Source organism: Heloderma suspectum, chromosome 4 (assembly GCF_057233095.1).
Source record: "Heloderma suspectum isolate Gila_16-S chromosome 4, 16-S_ref, whole genome shotgun sequence".
Lineage (NCBI taxonomy): Eukaryota > Metazoa > Chordata > Lepidosauria > Squamata > Helodermatidae > Heloderma > Heloderma suspectum.
This window is the reverse complement of record NC_139461.1, coordinates 216,464,325-216,485,820: the sequence shown is the minus strand read 5'-3', so window position 1 is coordinate 216,485,820 and position 21,496 is coordinate 216,464,325. Positions and strand designations below refer to the sequence as shown.

At 43.1% G+C, this 21,496-nt stretch overlaps 1 protein-coding gene across 16 annotated transcripts in view; it reads left to right on the top strand.

The window, feature by feature from the left end:
- IL12RB2 (interleukin 12 receptor subunit beta 2) overlaps positions 1-21,496 on the top strand; it is a 72,973-nt gene that overhangs the window by 28,042 nt on the left and 23,435 nt on the right. For 13 of the 16 annotated variants that reach the window (XR_014790514.1, XR_014790515.1, XM_084852270.1 and 10 more), the window contains 9 exons: positions 501-639; positions 4,932-5,011; positions 7,597-7,816; positions 8,418-8,624; positions 9,979-10,080; positions 10,161-10,316; positions 18,283-18,417; positions 18,864-18,948; positions 21,385-21,484. Coding sequence is in view for 14 of the 16 variants with exons in the window: in XM_084852270.1 (XP_084708396.1) it covers positions 501-639; positions 4,932-5,011; positions 7,597-7,816; positions 8,418-8,624; positions 9,979-10,080; positions 10,161-10,316; positions 18,283-18,417; positions 18,864-18,948; positions 21,385-21,484 (1,224 nt within the window). In the remaining 2 variants the exon portion in view is untranslated. The other 3 variants (XM_084852263.1, XM_084852262.1, XM_084852259.1) reach the window with 3 other exon arrangements.

Here is a 21,496-nt window from a genome sequence, read left to right as displayed (position 1 = left end):
CCTATATGTTTGTTCACCATTTTGATGGATGCGTAATTTCTTTACCCAGAGAGCGCCTGACAGCAAAAGTAAAACATAACATCTTCAACTGACAGTGAAGGGAATAACATTACACTATGCTTCAGTGTGGTTCCATTAATGAGGTGCTAATGGCTCCAGCAATGTTAATAAATGCTGAGCAAGCCTTAATTTTAGCCATGCATCTCTAAAGAGAGAGAGGAAACAAAATGAGGGCTTGTGTTACAAGAGAGATGCAGCATTGGTTCCAACAGGGAATTAGTAATATATCCCAGATACTTTCTTGGCCTGGCATTTAGTTGAGAAGACAATGCATCTCCCTTGCAATGCATATCTGGGACACAGAATATCTGCAGAATGGCTGGAGAGTTTCTCTAAACATAAGCAGAGAACATCTCTCTCTCTGTAGAGGAACCTCAGCTAGTCATGAATACCAGCATTTGTTATTTTGCTTCCATCTACTTTTATTTCTTTCATTCAAGCTTGAAAATATAAATACTAGAAGATACAATCTACATGACCTGAAGCCAGATACAGAATATAAATTCCAGGTTTCCTGTAGGTTCTTTCCCAAGAGAGGCTTATGGAGTGATTGGAGCATGGCATTTCAAACAGAAGCCGGTAAGAAAATAAGCACTAGAACTGAATCACAGCATAGGCCTAGCATTTATTTTGAACCCGTGTTAAAATCTGCTATAGACAACAGATTCATGCTTCCAGCCAGAAGGAAAAGATTTTCCCCCTCTATTTCATGAAATGTAGCTACAGTTGTTCCAAATCCAGACCATAGTCTGGAGGCACATGAGGCAGCCAGCTTGCTGAAGCTAAGCAAGTCTGGGTCTGGTCATTGTTTGGAGGGGAGACCACCTGGGAACTACATGGAGCCACCTTGAGTTCCACAATGGAGGAAAGGTGGGATATACATGTAATAAATAAAAAGTAAATGAATAAATACAAATAAACCAGCAAGAAAGATCCCCAAACATCTGATGCAGACATGCGTTTCAATGCTCACCTGATTCCTACTGAGCATAATGGATCAAATGCGTAGCCCTATTAAGTCCAACTAAATAGCATTCAGTGTCAGGGGTGTTTCTGAGCGCAGGGAGTGGGTAAGCACTTCAGATTCTGAAGGACAACCATCAGACATGGGGAAGCTGTTTTCCCAAGCTCGTCCAGATATGAGTAGGCCTGCTTCTCAGCTTACAAACGTCCAGATGGCTGAGCTTGAGGGTCCCTCCTCACCCACCCCCCATGAGAGGCAGCGAACAGGAGGTTGACCTAATAGATACCAGGCGCAGGCACAGAGTAAAGAGAGAGAAGGCAGGGGCGGAACTTAGATGGTCTACCTAGTTGGCCTTGTGTGAAAAGCTGTGCTTAGAGGCCTCGCGACAAGAGAGGGACCTCCCCCCCTTAAGTTAGGCTAGCGAGACTGCCTCCCTCTTCAAATGGCGGGCAACTATGATAAATTCCATTTGGATCCCCTGAAGGCATTCCTTTGTGGACTGAGAGTTCCCTGAGAATTTGCATCTGTATGACCCTGGGGAGTAATGGATTAAAAGCTGTAGACTGAAGCCTCTCGTCTGTGTATGTTTGGGCATTGAAGTGAAGTGGGGGCTAAAAGAATCCTGACATCCAGCAAGGCATGACTACACCTAGATTAGAGCCATCAAAAGTCCATGATATAAGCCTCTCACAGTGGCTGTGGCTCCCCTGTGCAGAGGGGCTCTGACCCACACAGGGAACTGTGTATGCAGCTAACTTGTGGACATAGAACAGTCTCTAGTGCAGGAGTGCAGAACCTCTGGCCCCGGGGGAAAATCTGGTCCTCCTGGGATCCCCAGAGGGCTGTGCCCTCTTCCCTGGGTCCCATCCACTTTCTTCCAGCTGCCGATTGTTTGGTCATTTCCCAGCTTTTGCACATTTCCCTCTCCCCCTTCTAAGATGTTGAACTGCCTCTCCTAACGCTTAGGTACTGGCAGGAAAAGCTAAAACATGCTGGTATTTTTGATCCCCACCCTTTTGCTTTCGGCCCAGCCCACCATTGGACTGTGGCTCTCGAGAGCTTCTCCAAAAGGGAATTCAACCCACAGGCGGAAAGAGGTTCAGCACCGCTGCCCTAATGGATAAGCATGTGGGGGTTACAGACTCTGGACCAGTAGATTCTACCCAGTAAATAGTAAGGGTGCAAAAAAATAACTAATATCAGATGTATGCCTAACACCAGATATTGAAAGCGAGATAAATTTATGGAACAATAGTGTCTAGCTTGCAAAATCTAAAGTAATATCAGAGCTATTCCAAAACTTACACGCACACACATAAGCAACAAGCTAGGTATTTTCACATAGGTAAAGCAGGAGCTGGTGTGCTTTCTTCATGATAGGCCTATATAGCACTGTTTATTGCTTCTGTACCTGGGATAGCGAAACACAATGGGTTGTATCCAAAGATCCACCATGTAATGAGACTGATAAAAGTAGGGATGTCAGAGAATTCCGCCACGGGCTCCAGTGAGGCTGGATTCTTTAGCGGCCCCCTGGAATCCGTGGTGGAACGGCCTCCCCACCCCCACCACCCGCAGGAATCCACTTGGGACAGAGCTTACCTGGCGGCTGATGTGGCGGCAGCGACGGCGGCTCTGGCTGGTCTCCTGGCCAGCTGCTGCCGGGCTGCTGCGGCTGCCATTTGCGTGCTTGCAGTCAGCCGTGATAGGCTATGTAAGTATTTACGTAGCCTATCATGGCAAAGAGCAAGGACACAAATGGCGGCCGCTACGCCATTTGCATCCCTGCTCTTTGCCGTGATAGGCTACGTAAATACTTACGTAGCCTATCACGGCTGACTGCAAGCACACAAATGACAGCTGCTACGACGGCTGGAGTATGGAACTCCGGCTGTGGCTGGCCCCGGCAGGCAGCTCCACGGAGCCGCAGCGGAGTGGAGCTGGTCTGGGGAGGATTCCGGGGGCAGGGACGGAGCACCTCCCCCCCACCACAGATTGCCTGGCACGGAGCCAGGTAAGACTTTCGTACATCCCTAGATAAAAACTGACTTTCCCATCCACTTCTGTCACTGCCATTCTTGAGTCCCCCAGAAATGCTCCCCCAAGGGTCAGGGAGACCATGCTGAGTGTGATGGGATGTGACATGTGGGGTTGAGTGGAAAAGGAGAAGATGTTGGAACATCTGATGGAGGCATCTTCTGCTCTACTCACAGAAGTTGCCTCCACCCAATTTTCTGACATCTCCTCCTTTCCTTTTAACCTCCTGCACCACAGACCACCCCACTTAGCAGGGTCCCCAACCCTTGGAGGAACACTTTCAGAAAAGCCAGCTTCCTCCAGCCCTGTTTTGCAGGTGGAGCTCTGGATCCAACCCCAGTTGCCAAGATAGCAACTTTTGGGACATGGTCTTTAGATGACCACTTTGCAAAAATGTTTGTGCCATGGGCGATGCTTGCGTACCATTCGACTACCATCTTAATGTGCATATACTGAATACATGTGGCACTGATGTGGCCTTAGTGTAGCACTCTCTGGACAAGCTTCAGCTAAGAAGTTCTCTTTAAGTACATTAGGGGAGAGAAAAGATCTATAAAACTAAAATACGGGAACATGTAATTAATGACAAACTTTCCAGAGATTGAAAGGAAGTGACCTCGCCAATCTGGCATCTTCCAGATGTGTTACAAATCCCATCATCCCCAGCCAGCATGACATCAGCTTGCTGGGGATGATAGGCACTGTGGTCCAACTCATCTGGAGGGTGCCAAGTTGGGGAAGGCTAACATAAAGCACATTCTGAGCACTAAACTTTCCCTCATGTTGTAAAACCTAAAGAGTTACAACATCTTTTACAGGAGAATAATTAGCTGAAGCAGGATCATACAGAACCATGCTGAAAAGTTTCGTTTCTTTTGTATTATACAAGGGTTTCAACAATGGTGTAATAGCATGATTTTAAACTTCTAATCTTCTTGAGATCTGTTGGGGTTGCTGTCAAGCATACCAAAATGTTACTGTGAATTGTAATCCTTGCATCGTTGACCACTATTAAAAGTATCTGTTTCTGTCTGAAACACTGACTGATGCAAGAGGTGTGAATGCCACCCTCACACTCCTGTATGCCTGCTGGCATTTTAAGCCTATACCTATGAATGGAAATATTTCAGTTTAAATGATGGATTATACAGATTAATGGAGGTTAAGGCTACCAATGGCTACTAGCCATGATGACTATTGCACTACCTCCAGGATCAGACGTAGCAATACCAGTTGCTGAAGAACAGCAGGAAAGGGCTATTGCTCTCATGTTCTGCTTGTGGGCTGACCGCTATGGGAAATGAGATGCTGGATTAAATCAGTCTTCTGGTCTGTTCCAGCAGGGTTTGTTTTATGTTCTTCCATGAAAATAAAAAAGTTGTCCTGTTGTTTTGTCAATGGAACATTTCTGGAATATACATCCAGGACTAGCACCATCATTTCTCTAATTGCAGATAAACTACTTAAAATTATTATCTGAGAGTAAAATAAGGCTAAATTGGTGAGGTTGCAACATATGTACTGATGCCATCTAGGCATTCTGTGCCTCTTCCCCTTTAAAGCTAGCTTCATCAGCAATCTAAACACCATGAAATTAGTATTTCGACAAAAACATGGGCATCAGTTTCATTTTACCAGGATCTGGCTCTGGGCAGAGGTTTTATGAACAGAGCAGGGGGCATCTAGTGATTTTGCATGCCGATAGGACTCACTGCCTACCTCACTCCCAAGTGGAGATCTGCTGTTGCACAACGCAAACCATTCTTCCTAATTATGATGGTTTCCTGCATGCTGTCCAGAACTTTGCAAAGTCACTCCTAAATTCATATTAATTTTACATGATAAGAGTTCTTTTTCTCTTTTTACCTAGTGCCATTTGAACCCATTAATGTCTGGTATTTAAAGGAGGATGTGTCTATGCAAATGCAGAAGATTACCCTTTTCTGGAAGGTAAGAATTTCTATTCACCTAAGCAAAGTTGAAGGTGCTATGGTATGGGTGTCCGAACCAAAAACTTGGTATGACTTTTGCATCAGTCCTATCCTGTATAGAGTTGTATGCTCTGTGAAATTTTCATCTTTATTTAGAGCGGGTGATTCTTGGTATAGCTTTGTTCCCACAGACAGTTACTTCAGCAATTACTGGATTTGAGAAGAGAGTGAGGGCATGCTGCATTTTGAACATGCCCTCACTCTCTTTGTTCATTCTTAAACATGTGGTATTGTTTCCCATCCAACAATCATCCTTACTTCTGGTTGGGATTTAGGCAAGTAAGGGGAGACATGATAGAGGTGTACAAAATTATGCACAGTGTGGAGAATGTGATTAGGGAGACATTTTTCTCCCTCTCTCATAATACTAGAACCCACGGTCATCCCATGAAGCTGATTGGTGGGAGATTCAGGACAGATAAAAGGAAGTACTTCACACAGCATAAAGTAAACTATGGAATTTGCCATCACAAGATATGGTGATGGCCACCAATTTGGATAGCTTTAAAAGAGGGTTAGACAAATTCCTGGAGAAGTCTATGAGCAGCTACTAGTCCTGATGGCTCTGTGTTACCTCCAGTATCAGAGGCAGTAAGCCGATGTACACCAATTGCTGGGGAACATGGGCAGAAGGGTGCTGTTGCACTCATGTCCTGCTTGTGGGTTTCCCATTGACAGCTGGTTGGCCCCTGTGTGAATAGAAGGCTGGACTAGATGGACCCTTGGTCTGATCCAGCATGGCTGTTCCTATGTTCTTATTTATGAATCCTTCACAAGGTGTCCTACAATGCAATAATGCAGTGTGCTTCACTGCAAGGCCCAAGGGCTAGTGACAGCTCCCAGTCACCTCAGATGTGGCCCTCTCCCTCTGCACTAGCTGCTTGCTCTTAGCAGGGGCTCCTTAGCTTTGCCTTGTTGTTTGTTTTAGTGGTGGTCCAGCTGCTGTGATCTAGGTTAGGAGTGGAGGAATTGGGGGTGGGGAGTCAGGAGACCTACCACTCCTCAGCTGTAAGAGGGCAGAAGGCAGGGACAGAGAATAATGCAGGAGCAATCAGCCAGTTAGCTGTGCGGGGGGCGGGGGGAGCCCAGGAGGCAAAGAGCAATGTGATTGGCTAGCTGCAATGATGCAGATGGTGGTGGGGAAATGGAGTTTGCAGGGAGCATGCACTCACCTGCACTCACAGATTTTGTGACACTGAGTAGAGCAGAGCACTCCCTCTCAGTGATGAGAAGAAGATCCATCACAATACAAGGACCAAGCGATCCTGTCAGAATTTGCCTGGCTGGTGACTTGGTGACTTGCTGCTTAGATAATGTGGAGAAGGACGGGGAGGAGAGACCCCCAAAGGCACTAAAGTCAAGTCTGGTGCACAGCATCACATGACCCTGGCAGGGGGGTGGTGAGGAGAGGTCCCCCCCCCCACAGCCCTGGAAAGGCCAAGTGGTCCTGGAGAGGGTGCCTGGAGCCAAAGTAGCTCCTGCTTGAAAAATAGTGAAGATCACTGCACTAATGGATTGCAACATTACATGTTTATGTTTCTTTCTCCCTCATATCCCCTTTGAGCACTTCAATAAATACACGTGTTTTGTTCCAAAACTATTTAGGCAATTTTAATTTTGTTTATTAAAAAAAACTAGTTTTGATTAATACAGAGAGGTTGTATTTTGAGTGCCCTAGTCTGGTTTCTCCTGCTAAATGAAGATACTCTGTATGAAGCCAATGTATCTGGAGATCTTGGGAAGAGCAAATGTAGAATTTCTCATTGCTTTGGTCCAATTGGACCAATATCAAGATTCCCCTTTTCCCACCATGCAATGCATCATGGATGTGGGCACTCTCCTTACTCCACTTCCATCCTTGACCACTACCCCCAAAGTTTGCTTCTTGCCGAATTGCAGTGATACATACAATTAAGGGACTTTTAGGCAGGGGTGAGGAGACACTGCCATCTGTTGCTGCAGCCAAGTTCATTCTCTCATAGCTTCACACCCCCACCCATCAAGTTGGAATGACATCAGAGGGCTGTTGCAAGCACAGCTGAAAGAACCCTGTGTTTTAAAATGTTGGACCAATATGGAGGCGCCTCAATATATGAGGCCAGGTCCATATTCTTGCTCAACCAACAACGTAAAGAAGAAGTCCTTAGGCAATTCTCTGTCTCATGGCTTGGCTTCTCTTGGAGTAAGTGAGATTAAAACTGTCGAGCAATTTCTACAAGTGCAGTAGAAATTTTTGAAAATACAATAAATTTTAACCTTTCAGTAGTTTATGTTTACATTCATATACTGCTTTTTCTCCACGTAGCTTGAAGCAGTACACAAGGTTCTTTCTCACCCCCATGTTACCTTCACAACCTGTGAGGTAGGACAGGCTGAAAAGAAGAGAGAGCTTCATGACTGCAGGGGTTTTGAACCTGTGTTTCTCCAGTCCTAACTGGACAGGAAATTGAATGCTGGCTTTAAACTGCTGGTAATACTTATGTGCAGGGTGCGTGGGTGGAGTAAAACAACATGTAAAGAAAAACTGTACCTATTTCTTTACAGACATCGAGTGCATCAGAAACAAGAAGGAAAAGCCATAATTACAGTGTGACATTCCATGACCTGAACCAAAAGCATCATAGAGCAGTGGAAACAGATTCTACAACACAGACCATTTTCTCGCGAGTCACTCCTAAGACAGACTACAACATAACAATTCATTCTTACAACTCACGGGGAATATCCCCATCTGTCTACATCACCACTAAACTTGGAATTACAGGTAAGATGGTTCTATCTATAGAAAAGCTACACAATTGAATGTTTATTTTTACATGTGGCAGAACTTGAACCACCATGTTTAGCTTAGTTCATCATTCAACTACAGGCCTCAGTTATAACAGTTCAACATTGTCCTGGCCGGGGTGATGGGAGACATGGTTGTGACACTGCTATAAATGCACTCAGCTTCAGTTAGTACTGAGTAGATTTTAGATCACAGGGAACGCTCCCATCATTTCATACTGGAGAGAGTAGGGAAGTATCTAAATAGACAGTTTTGTTGTGGTTGCTTTGCAGTACCTGCAGATGATGATCTTGCATAGTGCCTGTCTTAGGTGCTTTATAAAATAATTGCTATATCGGCTGACATCCAGACTTCCCAGGAACATAGTTGTATTAACTATGAACCCTGTTACACTGATGACTTACATTCTCCAGTTCCAGATCTTACCGCATCTTCAGTTTGCTAACTTTTCTGCCTGTCATGTTTTAGTTTCCTCTTGGATTTTCTCTCACTTGCATAAGCTGACTTTCTTCAAGACTGACTAGACTCGTTCTCTTGTGTTCAGTTAAGGAATTAATTTTTTTTCTTGCTTTCTCAGTCTTCAAAGATCTGCCACCACCTAACCATCTCTCTGCTGCATCAATAGAGAACAGCAGCATCATTATTGAATGGAAAGCACCTCTTGCTTCTGCACTTTTTATCAATGGGTATGTAGTGGAATGGGCAGAGCTCCATCAAGGCAATCACTTGAAAAACCACTCAACCTGGCTTAAGGTTCCTGCATCCAATCTTACAGTAATAATAGGTAAGTGCATAGTACAGGAGGAGGACAGACATTGCTAACTGTTTATTAGGGGAAAGACTGGCTCTGTGTCCCTGGCCAAGGTTGAACTATTACAGCTTCTTGGACAGGGTCTCCTTTTTTGTTCACACATTAAATCCCAGTTCTACACTGCACAATAGCTTATCTTGTCTTCTAGTTTTGGCTCAAGATGATCTCTTTTAAGCCAGAGCTGATCGCAGTAACTTAAAACAAATCTCTACAGGCAGAAAATAATCTGTCTTCTGCCTGTTCCAATGAGCTGAGCTTATCTAAGAAAAACAGGCTACCCAACAACAATAAAATGTCAAAACTTGCACTATGGACTGAGTCACATAACCCAATACAGTATAAGGGAGGAGCCATCATAAACTATTGCCCTGTAGGGTGGTGAGAGTAATAATAGTTGTATGGGCTCTAACACCTCTTCTACACATATGATATCACAATTCACCACCTTCTGACTCAGCTCACTACTGAAATTTTTTTCTTCTTCTGAAAATGGTGGACCACACTTTGAAATATGCTGGAACATTCATAGAAGTCAAACGTCTGGTAACTTTGTTATTATCATATGAAACCTCTTATGTGACTCAGTCTTTTAGCAGTGTGTGTGTGTGTATTCCAAATCGACATTGCTAAAGGACTGAGTCACATAAGACATTTCATATGATAGTGAGAAAGTTACCAGTTTGACTTCTATGAACGTTCTAGCACATTTCAAAGTGTGATCCACCATTTTCAGGGGGGAAAAAAACATCAGTAGCTTGCTGAGAACTACCAGGAACAAAGATGGAAATCTCATATTAGTAGCATATAAACAGATTCAAAAATCTCTGAAACTGTGCTTCAGCAACTCAGTATGAAATTTAGCAGCACAAACTTTGCTTCCTGCTTGTTTTGTTTAATATATAAAGTGTTTCTCGACTAGTCCTCAAGGTTATAGAGAAAGGCCCAGAAACATTTACTGAACTCCATCTCCCAGAAGGAAGTGATGTGTTCCTTGGCCTATACTCAAGGCTCTTCCTAAGCCTCTTCCTCTACATACTTTACAATGACCCCCTTTTATCTGACTTTAGGAAGAACACATTTATTTTCCATTTGTGTTTCCAGGTTCCAGAAATAGGTTTTGCAATGCAGAACTTTAAAATCATGATTTTGTATTGATATTTAATCTATGGGATGGATCCAGATAAATGTGTATATAATGGGGCCGCAACGGAAGCTAGTGGAAGGATGCTGGCTTGGAATTATGGGAGTTACACATGCCAGGTTGAGGAAGGTTGTATTAAATAGATATCCGTCAATTGTGTGTCAAAGATAATTCTCTCCTTCCTAGAGAATCTGAAGCCTAACGTGTGCTATTACATCAGCGTGTTTGCACTCTATCAGAACAGAGCAGGGAAAGCAGCTTCCACGGCAGAAAATGTGTCAGCAAAACGTAAGAGTGATAGATACTCAGTTTGAGATCCAGCCTAATAAGCTAGTTCAGTTTTCTCACAAAGGTTTTGTGTTTTGCAGCCCCATTAACAGGACCTCACATTAATGCAACAGTAAAAGGAGAGCGCATTTTGGTCTCCTGGGAAGAAATTTCAGACAATCAACAAGTAGGCTGCATTGTTGGCTACAAGATATATTTGCAGAACAGATTCTTCACCACACCTCCTAAAGTCCATGGTAGGTTTTTACTTGCTAAAAATTAGCACACTGATCCTTGTGCTGCATAGGGTACTGAAAAATGGGGGGGCACCTCTTTTAGACAGAGGGCAGGGGGTGTAGTTTTCTGAAAAGTCTCTAGAAAAATCTAAGCGCTAGAAAGCTTGAAGCCAGATCTGAAGCTGTTTAAGTCATGATTAGAGATGTAAAATTTCCAGAAATTCTGAAGCTGGGGGAGGGGAGTTTTTTTCTGTTTTGGGGGAGAAAATTGGAAATTGGGGGGAAAACTGAAAAATAGGCAATTTTTTTAAAGCACTCCTTACAGATCTAAAGTAACTTTGTTGCTTTACAACAACCTTCCCCAACTTGGTGCTCTCCCGATATTTTGGACTTCACCTCCTGTCAGCCTCAGGCAGGATGGCCAGTGGTCAGGAGTGCTGGGCATTGTAGTCCAAAACATCTGAAGGGCACTAGGTTGGAGAAGACTGCTATAGGAATGTAAAGCAGCCTTTATGTCCCTAAAGTTATGTTAAGTATAACTTAGTTTGTTCATAATATTATCATTATATTTGAAAACTTTAAAAAGTGAACTCAGTAAATTTGTAATTACTATGTGAATAAACTATACATTAAAATTTTAATATGCCAAACATGATTAGTTTTATGAGCAAACCAAGTAATATGTAACACATTTTAGATTCCTAGTTTATGGGGTTCATCACATGGAGTTTTTATACTGCTATTGAGATAGCTCTCTCGGAAGTTTGCGGGCTCTTTAGATGATGCTGTTACCCTCCAGGGTTTCTCCCGCCATTTCCTTCAGCCTATCTCATGTTTTCCCCAAATGCAATAAATGTGGTATTTTTTCCAGCCCATGGAACAGGAGCGCCATGACCTCCCTATGAAATTCTCCAATAGCGAAAGAAACCGCTGTGTCTGCCTGCTGTGGGTGTTTGTTTTCAGTTGTTGGGGGCATGGTCAGGATGAGATTTGACAGGAGAGAGGGCAAGAATCACCTGCCGATTGCATCTCCTTCCACGGCATTTCTCGATTGGAGGGAGAAGAGGGTAAAATGCCTCCCTGCAATGAAGGGAAACACATCTGATCCCCCCCACCAAGCTCAAAAGCAATGTCCTCTGCTGTTTCAGAGCACCCTATTACTAGGCTGACCATATTTCCTTGAAACAAAAACGGGATATTGGGATGACAAAAACAGGATGGGGTTATGTAATATTCCGTATTCATGAAAAAGTAAGACGATAACAAAAGTTTTACTACATGAACATATTGAACTAACAATTATTCTTCAGTGACAGAACTCATACAAAAATTTAGGTAGACGTAGAGGGGGAGTGTATTTCACCACAATCGTACCATGAATATTTCTCCAATGAAGTAATCTTACGCAGCAAATTTCGGTCTTTCAACACCTTATCATAAAACTTCTCATGCTCCATGACACAATTTTGTTTTACAACTAACATAGCCTTCGTTGTCTCAACACTTAATCTAGATTTCTCCTTTGACCACATACCGTTCATAACAGAAAATATTCTCTCGACAGGTGCTGTACTTCCTATTGTATACTACACAATATAACAAAACAACTGCAGCTCCCTTTGTGCTCTCTCAGGCTATAAGAGACCTAAAAAACAACCTAAACTCACTGCAAAAGAACATGAAAAGGGGCGCAAATGAATAACACTAATTTATTGCATATACACACAAAAAACACTCATAAATATACATATATAAAATACTTATTAAATATCACATAAGCAGTAAACAAATCTGTATGGCATACCACACTGAACACTCTAATGCAGGACTGCAGTGGTCAGACTGCAAAAAACCATAAACATACACCAAAAAGGAAAAAAAAAGGAATGACTGCTATCACAAGCTGGTATATGCTAATGTCCCACCGGAGAGTTATGCTGTAATAAAAAAATAGCTAATGGCCTGTTGAACCGAAATATGAGTCTGAGAAGTCTGAATCAAACTGAATGCAGGGCAGAAAGAAACTCTATGGGCGGAATTATCGTAGAAATAACAGTAAGACTCACCCTCCTGGCTCCCACACGCTGAATGGGGCTTAGCTCCCGCCTCTTGAATTCCCCGCCACTGCAGACAAGCAAGGGGGCGGCGTCTGATCGTCGCTAGCTCAAGAAGCCTGGCCCTGACTGGATAAAGTAAATGGACCTTCCTCTTTTGTCACACTAGTAGTTTTACTGCACACATTGATTAGCATAGAGCATTATGATAAACGCACTCAGTTTTTCACAAAAAAATTAAAAACGGGAGAAAATTAACATTTATATTAAAATGGCGGGGCGGTTGGGAAATATGAAAAAAATGGTACTGTCCCATTTAAAACGGTACGTATGGTCAGCCTACTTATTACGTTCAACGGGGCTTACTCCCAAGTAAGTGTGCTGAGGGTTGCGGACTTACAGGGGGTTCTTATGTCTACTCAGAAGTAAGTCCCACTGAGTTCAATGAGGCTTACTCCCACATAGGTGTGCCAGGGGTTACAGACTTACAGCACAATCTTACATTTTCTGTCTACTCAGAAGTAAGTCAGAGGTTTTCTGGGGGCTGCGAGAAAAGAGTACAGCAGACGTTAAGCTATGAAAACAAGAACCCCCCCACTCCTTTGCACACATGCCAGGGAGGGAGGAAGGCACTCCCCCAGTTCAAACCACATGGCTGCCTTGTGAAGAAGCCCTTCCTAATCCCGCAAAGAAACCCAAAGCAGGACGCTCTGGAAAGGATGTGGGGTTTTGCAGGTTTTTTGCTTAATATAGAAACACCCTATGCCTGACCAGAGGGAATTTCAGCAAGTAGTCTCTGAAACATCTGAATCATCCTAGAAGGTAGAAGAAGCAGGAAGAACTGGAGGCAGAGAAAGACAAGTCCAGAAACACAGAACTCTGTAGAACAAAACCCAAAGTGTCAAGAATGAACATTTTCTTTCATATTATGAAGTGGTGACTCTATTCACATGTTGGGAAACTGAGCATGACTTGAAGCATCCCAAAATGTTTATCAGTAAAGGATATATTGGATCAATAATTTTAGTAAGAAATGGAAGAAATAACTTTGCTGAGAATTTCAGAGAGAGGATTTAAAAATATTTTCCCCCATGGCTTCATTATTTCCAGATATTTTCATCTCTAGTCTTTCTATAAAAGTCTTCTCATTACATAGTTTTTAGATGTCACAGTGGGGGGAGTAAAGGCTTGGTAACAATATATAAACACCCTGTCTTAAATTCTAACAGAAAATATTTCATAATCCAAAGCTGTTCAATTTTTCAAATGTTTCGGAAAACACAAAATCAGTCTTTGCAAAAAAAATGGGGGGGAAACTAGTTCTTTCCCAGAATTTTCAGAATTTTTCCAGGCCTTCACATCTCTAGTCATGGCACAGTTTGGTCTCTTGGATGGTGCCAACATGGAGGCTTTGTTTCCTGAACTGTTTTGCCCTCTGAAAAGGAGTTCCTCTTTCAGCAATATTTGCAGGGGGCGGGATAAAAAGGCACAAATGTGCTTGCCCATTTTGCAGGGCAGGACTGTTGAACCTCTTTCAGCCTGAGGGCCAAATTCCATTCTGGAGGATCTCTCGGGGGCCACATTCCAGGGGTGGGTGGGGCAAAAGGCAAAAGGGGCCAGGACAGTACATTTGAGCTAATTTTTCTAGTATTTATTATTTATTTCATTTCTATACCACCCAATCCCCTTCATGGATCACTGCCTTGTTGTGGCGAAGGGGCTTGCGTAACTCAGTGAAGCCATAAGCTATGCCGTGCAGGGCCACCCAAGACGGACAGGTCACGGCAGAGAGTTCTGACAAAATGTGGCCCACTGGAGAAGGAAATGGCAACCCACTCCAGTATTCTTGCCAAGAAAACCCATGGAACGTATCACAAGGCTAAAAGATATGATGCCAGAAGATGAGCCCCTCAGGTCGGAAGGTGTCCAATATACTACTGGGGAAGAGCAGAGGGAATTTCCAAGTAGCGCCAGAAAGAGTGAAGCGGCTGAGCCAAAGCTGAAAGGACACTCAGCTGTGGATGTGTCTGGTGGTGAAAAGAAAATCCGATGCTGTAAAGAACAATATTGTTTAGGAACCTGGAATGTAAGGTCAATGAATCAAGGTAAGCTGGAGGTGGTCAAACATGAGATGGCAAGATTGAACATCGACATCTTGGGATCACCTTCTAGAACTAACACCAAAAAAAGATGTCCTTTTTATCATAGGGGATTGGAATGCTAAGGTAGGAAGTCAAGAAATAACTGGGATAACAGGCAAGCATGGCCTTGGTGTACAAAATGAAGCAGGACAAAGGCTAATAGAGTTTTGCCAAGAGAACACGCTGATCATAGCAAACACTCTTTTCCAACAGCACAAGAGGCGACTCTACACATGGACATCACCAGATGGTCAATATCGAAATCAGATTGATTATGTACTTTGCAGCCAAAGATGGAGAAGCTCCATACAGTCAGTAAAAACAAGACCTGGAGCTGACTGTGGCTCAGATCATGAGCTCCTTGTTGCAAAATTTCGGCTTAAATTGAAGAACGTAGGGAAAACCACTAAACCATTCAGGTATGACCTAAAACATATCCCTTATGAATATACAGTGGAGGTGACGAATAAATTTCAGGGATTAGACCTGATAGACAGAGTGCCTGAGGAACTATGGATGGAGGTCTGTAACATTGTTCAGGAGGCAGCAACTCAATCCATCCCAAAGAAAAAGAAATGCAAGAAAGCCAAGTGGCTGTCTGATGAGGCTTTACAAGTCGCTGAGGAAACAAGGGAAGCGAAAAGCAAGGGAGGAAGGGGAAGATATACCCAACTGAATGCAGAGTTCCACAGAATAGCAAGGAGAGACAACAAGGCCTTCTTAAATGAACAAAGAAATTGAGGAAACAATAGAATGGGAAAGACTAGAGAGCTCTTCAAGGAAATCGGAGATATCAAGGGAACGTTTTGTGCAAAGATGGGCATGATAAAGGACAAAGAAGGCAGGGACCTAACAGAAGCAGATGAAGTTAAGAAGAGGTGGAAAAAATACACAGAAGAACTATACAGGAAAGATCTGAATGTCCCTGATAGCCATGATAATGCGGTCACGGAACTTGAGCCGGACATCCTCGAGAGTGAAGTTAAATGGGCCTTAGGAAGTATTAGTAACAACAAAGCTAGCGGAGATGACAGTATTCCAGCTGAGCTATTTAAAATCCTAAAAGATGATGCTGTTAAAGTGCTGCACTCAATATGCCAACAAATTTGGAACACTCAACAGTGGCCACAAGTCTGGAAAAGGTCAGTTTATATTCCAGTTCCAAAGAAGGGCAATGCCAAAGAGTGTTCAAACTACCGTACAATTGTGCTCATTTCACATGCCAGCAAGGTTATGCTCAAAATCCTACAAGCTAAGCTTCAGCAGTATGTGAACCGAGAACTACTGGAAGTACAAGCTGGGTTTCGAAGAGGCAGAGGAACTAGATATCAAATCGACAATGTTTACTGGATCATGGAGAAAGCAAGAGAATTCCAGAAAAACGTCTATTTCTGCTTCATTGACCACACTAAAGCCTTTGTGTGGATTACAACAAACTGTGGCAAATCCTTAAAGAGATGGGAGTACCAGACCACCTTACCTGTCTCCTGAGAAACTTGTACGAGGGTCAAGAAGCAACAGTAAGAACCAAACATGGAATAACTGATTGGTTCAAAATTAGGAAAGGAGTACAACAAGGCTGTATACTGTCACCCAGCTTATTTAACTTATATGCAGAATACATCATGAGAAACACCAGGTTAGATGAATCACAGGTTGGAATTAAGATAGCTGGGAGAATTATCAACAACCTCAGATACGCAGACGATACCACCCTAATGGCAGAAAGTGAAGAGGATCTAAAGAGCCTCTTGTTGAGGGTGAAAGTGGAGAGTGCAAAAGCTGGTTTGAAACTCAACATTAAAAAAATGAAGATCATGGCATCTGGCCCCATCACTTCCTGGCATATAGAAGGGGAAGAAATGGAAGCAGGGACAGATTTTACTTTCTTGGGCTCCAAGATCACCGCAGACGGTGACTGTAGCCATGAAATTAAAAGATGCTTGCACCTTGGGAGGAAAGCTATGGCAAACCTAGACAGCATAGTAAGAAGCAGAGACATCACCTTGCCGACAAAGGTTCGTATAATCAAAGCTATGGTTTTCCCAGTAGTAATGTATGGCTGTGAGAGCTGGACTCTAAGGAAGGCTGAGCGCTGAAGAATCGATACTTTCGAACTGTGGTGCTGAAGAAGACTCTGACGAGTCCCCTGGACTGCAAGGAGGTCAAATCAGTCCATCCTAAAGGAAATCAACCCTGACTGCTCATTGGAAGGACAGATACTGAAGCTGAAGCTCCAATATTTTGGCCACCTAATGCAAAGAGAAAAGTCACTGGAACAGTACATGATGCTGGGAAAGATCAAAGGCAAAAGGAGAAGGGGGTGGCAGAGGATGAGATGGCTAGATAGCATCACCGATGCAATGAATATGAATTTGAGCACACTCCTGGAGAGAGCAGAGGACAGGAAAGCCTGGCGTGCTATGGTCCATGGGGTCATGAAGAGTCGGACACGACTTAACAACTGAACAACAATACCGCCCAATAGCTCAAGCTGTCTGGGCGGTTCACAAAAATTAAAACCACAAAGCGTAGCATAAAACAATATAAAATATGAAAGCTTAAAACCACAATGTAACAGTACAACCAGAATAAAACCTAGCAGCAATGCAGAGATTTAAAATACAGATTTAAAACACCAAAGCTAAAAGACTAGGAAGCTAAAATGCTAAAATACTGGGAGAATAAAAAGGTCTTCACCTGACACTGGAAGGAGAATAACGTAGGTGCCAGGCGAACCTCTGTAAGGGAACTCATTCCACAGCCAGAGTGCCACAGCAGAAAAGGCCCTCTTCCTTAAAGCTCTTACTGCCACTAATGAAGCCTTAGCAGAGGCATTTCAATATTTTAGAATGGGGAAAAATTGCACAACAGCTTGGAAACTACCAAACGATTGGTGGTTGAAAAGGGGGGTAGAGACAGAGGGCGTGGGCCTCTGAGGAACCCCAGAGGGCTAGATTTGGCCCCTGGGCCAGAGGTTCTGCACTTCTGATATAGGGGGAAGGGAACGTGTCTGTGTTGCCAAGGCAACTGGTGAATGGTCCCTATTTTGCTGAGCTGGAGGTGGTTCCATTGCCCCTCACAATGCAGTGCAAAATGACAGGGAATGTTGCTTCATTGCCATGGCAACATGGCATGCTCCCTTGTCTTGCCATGCTGTGCTGTGCTGCAGTGCTATTAAATTGCCCCTGCAGCACAGGACATTAGCATCCTGTTATTATTTTATGCTGTTCTAGCTTTGTTGCTTTGGTTTTTTTAATTGTAATTTTGATTGTTTTACTCTCATTGTAAAATCACTTTGAAAATGATTTCAGCTGAAAAGCAGGTTATGCATTTCAGAAATAAATAAATTTCAAGACCCTAAGCTGTGGTGGCCCCCACTCTGTGGAACTCCCTCCCTAGGGAACTCCGTCATGCCCCCTCTTTAATGAGCTTCCGTCGTGCATTAAAAACGTGGTTGTTCAGGCAGGCATTTGGGGTGGGTTAGGGTATTTTAAAAAAAATTTTATGGTAGAATTTTATTGTTTTAAATTGTTTTATGGTGTGTTGTACATCGCCCAGAGTGGCTGGGTGACCAGCCAGATGGGCGATTAATAAATTTAATAAATAAATAAGCTGAAGGTGGTCAGGTTCAGAAGTATTTGTTGAAGTTGCAGTCTATTGCAACAAATACTTAGATCATGGAGCTGGATGTGTGGGGCTGGGGAAAGGTACCTGTGGTGTGATACTAGCTTCTTCTTGTATTTCCCTCATCCAGAAAGCAACAGTCATTCCTTCGCTTCTCTCCCCTAGATATCTCTACAACAGACTCACAGCCATTTCCAATAGAAAGTGTACAGCCGGGTACTGCATATGCTATATGGATGACGGCTTCCACTACGGCCGGAGAGAGCCCTAAGGGGAATGAAGAAGTGGTTTACATAACGAGTAATTATGACATTCTGCTTCTAAAACCTGTGTGAGAAGAATCAATAGAAAGTTGCCTTAAGGCACAATCCTATGCACATTTAGACAGAAAAAAGTCCTTCAACTCCTGCTTATCAAGCATCATTGAGTAGAGCATCCTGCATCCCAAATCTTATTGGATATAGTTACTCCTTGCTCAACTTTATTCAGGCTAAGTCCTAGGTAGCTAAGTTATGGGGATGGTACATAGCACATTAAAAAGTTTACGAATGACAGATCAAATGTTTAGTCCACCTGAACAATCTTCCAAAGTACTAAATTTACATGCCAAAGTTGCCAAGGGCATCAGAGGTAGACATGCCTGATTTTTAACAACAGGTTTGGATAAATTTCTCTAAACTCTTGCATTATGAAAGTTCCATATTTCTTAAAAACATGTTTTACTACCAGACTTATTGTACTTTCAGATGCACCTGACTGGGGTACTATTGTCATCTGTATTATTGTGGGTCTTTCAGCCTGTGTCTGTTGTGTACCATCTGCTAGGCCAAAGTAAGTGAATATTCTGATCTTTTGAGATGACTGTGGATTCTAAATGTATAATGGCAAGCAAATGTCATATAACATGGTGGTACATATTGATTTAAAAAAAAAAAGCTTGTAGAAAAAGGTTTTCAGTTTAAGTGGTCAAGCCCTTGTTGTTCAGTCGTTCAGTCGTGTCCAACTCTTCGTGACCCCATGGACCATAGCACGCCAGGCCTTCCTGTCCTGCACTCTCTCCCGGAGTGTGCTCAAGTCCATATTCGTTACATCGGTGATGCTATCTAGCCATCTCATCCTCTGCCTTCCCCTTCTCCTTTTGCCTTCAATCTTTCCCAGCATCAGGGTCTTTTCCAGTGAGTTGTCTCTTCGCATTATGTGGCCAAAATATTTGAGTTTCAGCTTCAGTATCTGTCCTTCCAATGAGCAGTCAGGGTTGATTTCCTTTAGGATGGACTGATTTGACCTCCTTGCAGTCCAGGGGACTCGTCAGAGTCTTCTCCAGCACCACAGTTCGAAAGCATCGATTCTTTGGTGCTCAGCCTTCCTTAGAGTCCAACTCTCACAGCCATACGTTGCTACTGGGAAAACCATAGCTTTGATTATATGAACCTTTGTCGGCAAGGTGATGTCTCTGCTTCTTACTATGCTGTCTAGGTTTGCCATAGCTCCCAAGGAGCAAGTGTCTTTTAATTTCATGGCTACGGTCACCGTCTGCGGTGATCTTGGAGCCCAGGAAAATAAAATCTGTCCCTGCTTCCATTTCTTCCCCTTCTATATGCGAGGAAGTGATGGGGCCAGATGCCATGATCTTCATTTTTTTAATGTTGAGTTTCAAACCAGCTTTTGCACTCTCCACTTTCACCTTCAACAAGAGGCTCTTTAGATCCCCTTCGCTTTCTGCCATTAGGGTGGTATCGTCTGCATATCTGAGGTTGTTGATAATTCTCAAATTGCAAACCTCCTATTGGCTTCCCATTAACTTTTAAATAGAAAACTCCAAAGAGAAGAAAGTCATGGGTTTTGCAAGTCATCAACAAATCCAGTTTTGGTATTTCAGTCCATTCATAAATATCTTACCAGGCTAGGCTAGTCAATGTCTTCATTGCTGAGGAACACATTGAAAATCTATCATATGCTACAACAGAATTAGCCAGGTTGTGACTCATGAGCTCATGATGGCTCCTTGACAGCTAAAGAGAATGGAAAGGACCCCTTTTAATTATATTATACCCCATAATGTTACCTCCTACACCCCTCTCCAGTCAAGAGCGCTGAGAGGTGAAGGAAGTCCCAGCATAAAAGACGCAAGGGATTACAGATGTTTCTTGAAGCAGGAAGGAACAGCACTTTGATGCTTTGCGTGTAAAGTGAAGTAACTGTGTCAGTGTGTCCTCTAAGTACAAAGGAAAGGGGCGGGGAGGTGAAAGCAAAAGTCAGCAGCATTGGTGGCAGGAATTATGTATAATCATTAACTTGTATGTTTTTCATAAAACCATTGTGGAAACTGAGCATCAGTCATTTCACACAATGTTTTATTTATTTGGATATATTTTAGAAAACTTACACACAAGATGCAGCATGAATATTTGGTTTTCATGGTCAGGAAACCAACGCTGTGGCTTCCAGACTTGGCTGACTTATGGAAAAGTAAATATGCATGCTCTAGTTTGCAAGTGTTGGTATCTATATGTGTGTGTTTTTTCTCACAAAGATTCAGCAATTGTCCCAGACATGTTGGTCAAGGAGGAAGAGAACTGATGCAGAAATAATGAGAGAAGAGACAGTATAGAAGGTTGCTTTGTTCAATCAGTGCACCTGAAGACGAGTCAAAACATACTGGGCTAAATAAAACTTAATTCTTCAGCACCTTTGAGGTTTCCTCTCATTGTTTTTCCAAGATGTTTTGGAAAAACAAGCCAGAAAATCCAAATAGTGTCCCCATGGTGGTGGTGGTGGTGGTATGTTGCATTTTAATGATACATCAAAATCTGTCATCTTAGGCAGGCCCCTACAATTGGCCCTGCAGAGTCCACATCAGTATAGGGAAAATATCCTTTGTGAAGCCTCCAACAGCTAAAGATATTGGCAGTATCCAGTGCTGTCACAGTGCCAGTGTAAGCCAACGCTAGCACAACATTATCAGCACTTGCTAGGCAGGCAAAGGGGAAAAGCAGTGATTTGCCACCGAAATACGGTGGCAAACCACTGCTTTTTCACTTTTGGCAAGCGCCAATACTTTCGCACTAGTGTTGGCTTTTACACTGACACAATGTCATTAGTGCTGACGCTGTGACAGCACTGGATACTGCTCATTGTCCTTGTGCCGGATGCACGTCTCCCTGTGTAGCTATTAATACTTTGCAAATCTACTCACACAATCCAACTTTGGAGAACATTAAAACTTGAAAGTTTAGGAATATATTGTTTTGTACTATTTCTTGCTAGGGTTTTCTCCTTCCTCTCTGTTCTGCTATCTGGGTGGTACAGTAAAGCTGTTCCAGATCCAGCCAACTCTTCATGGGCTAAAGAATTCACATTTATAGAGGTAAGTTTACTT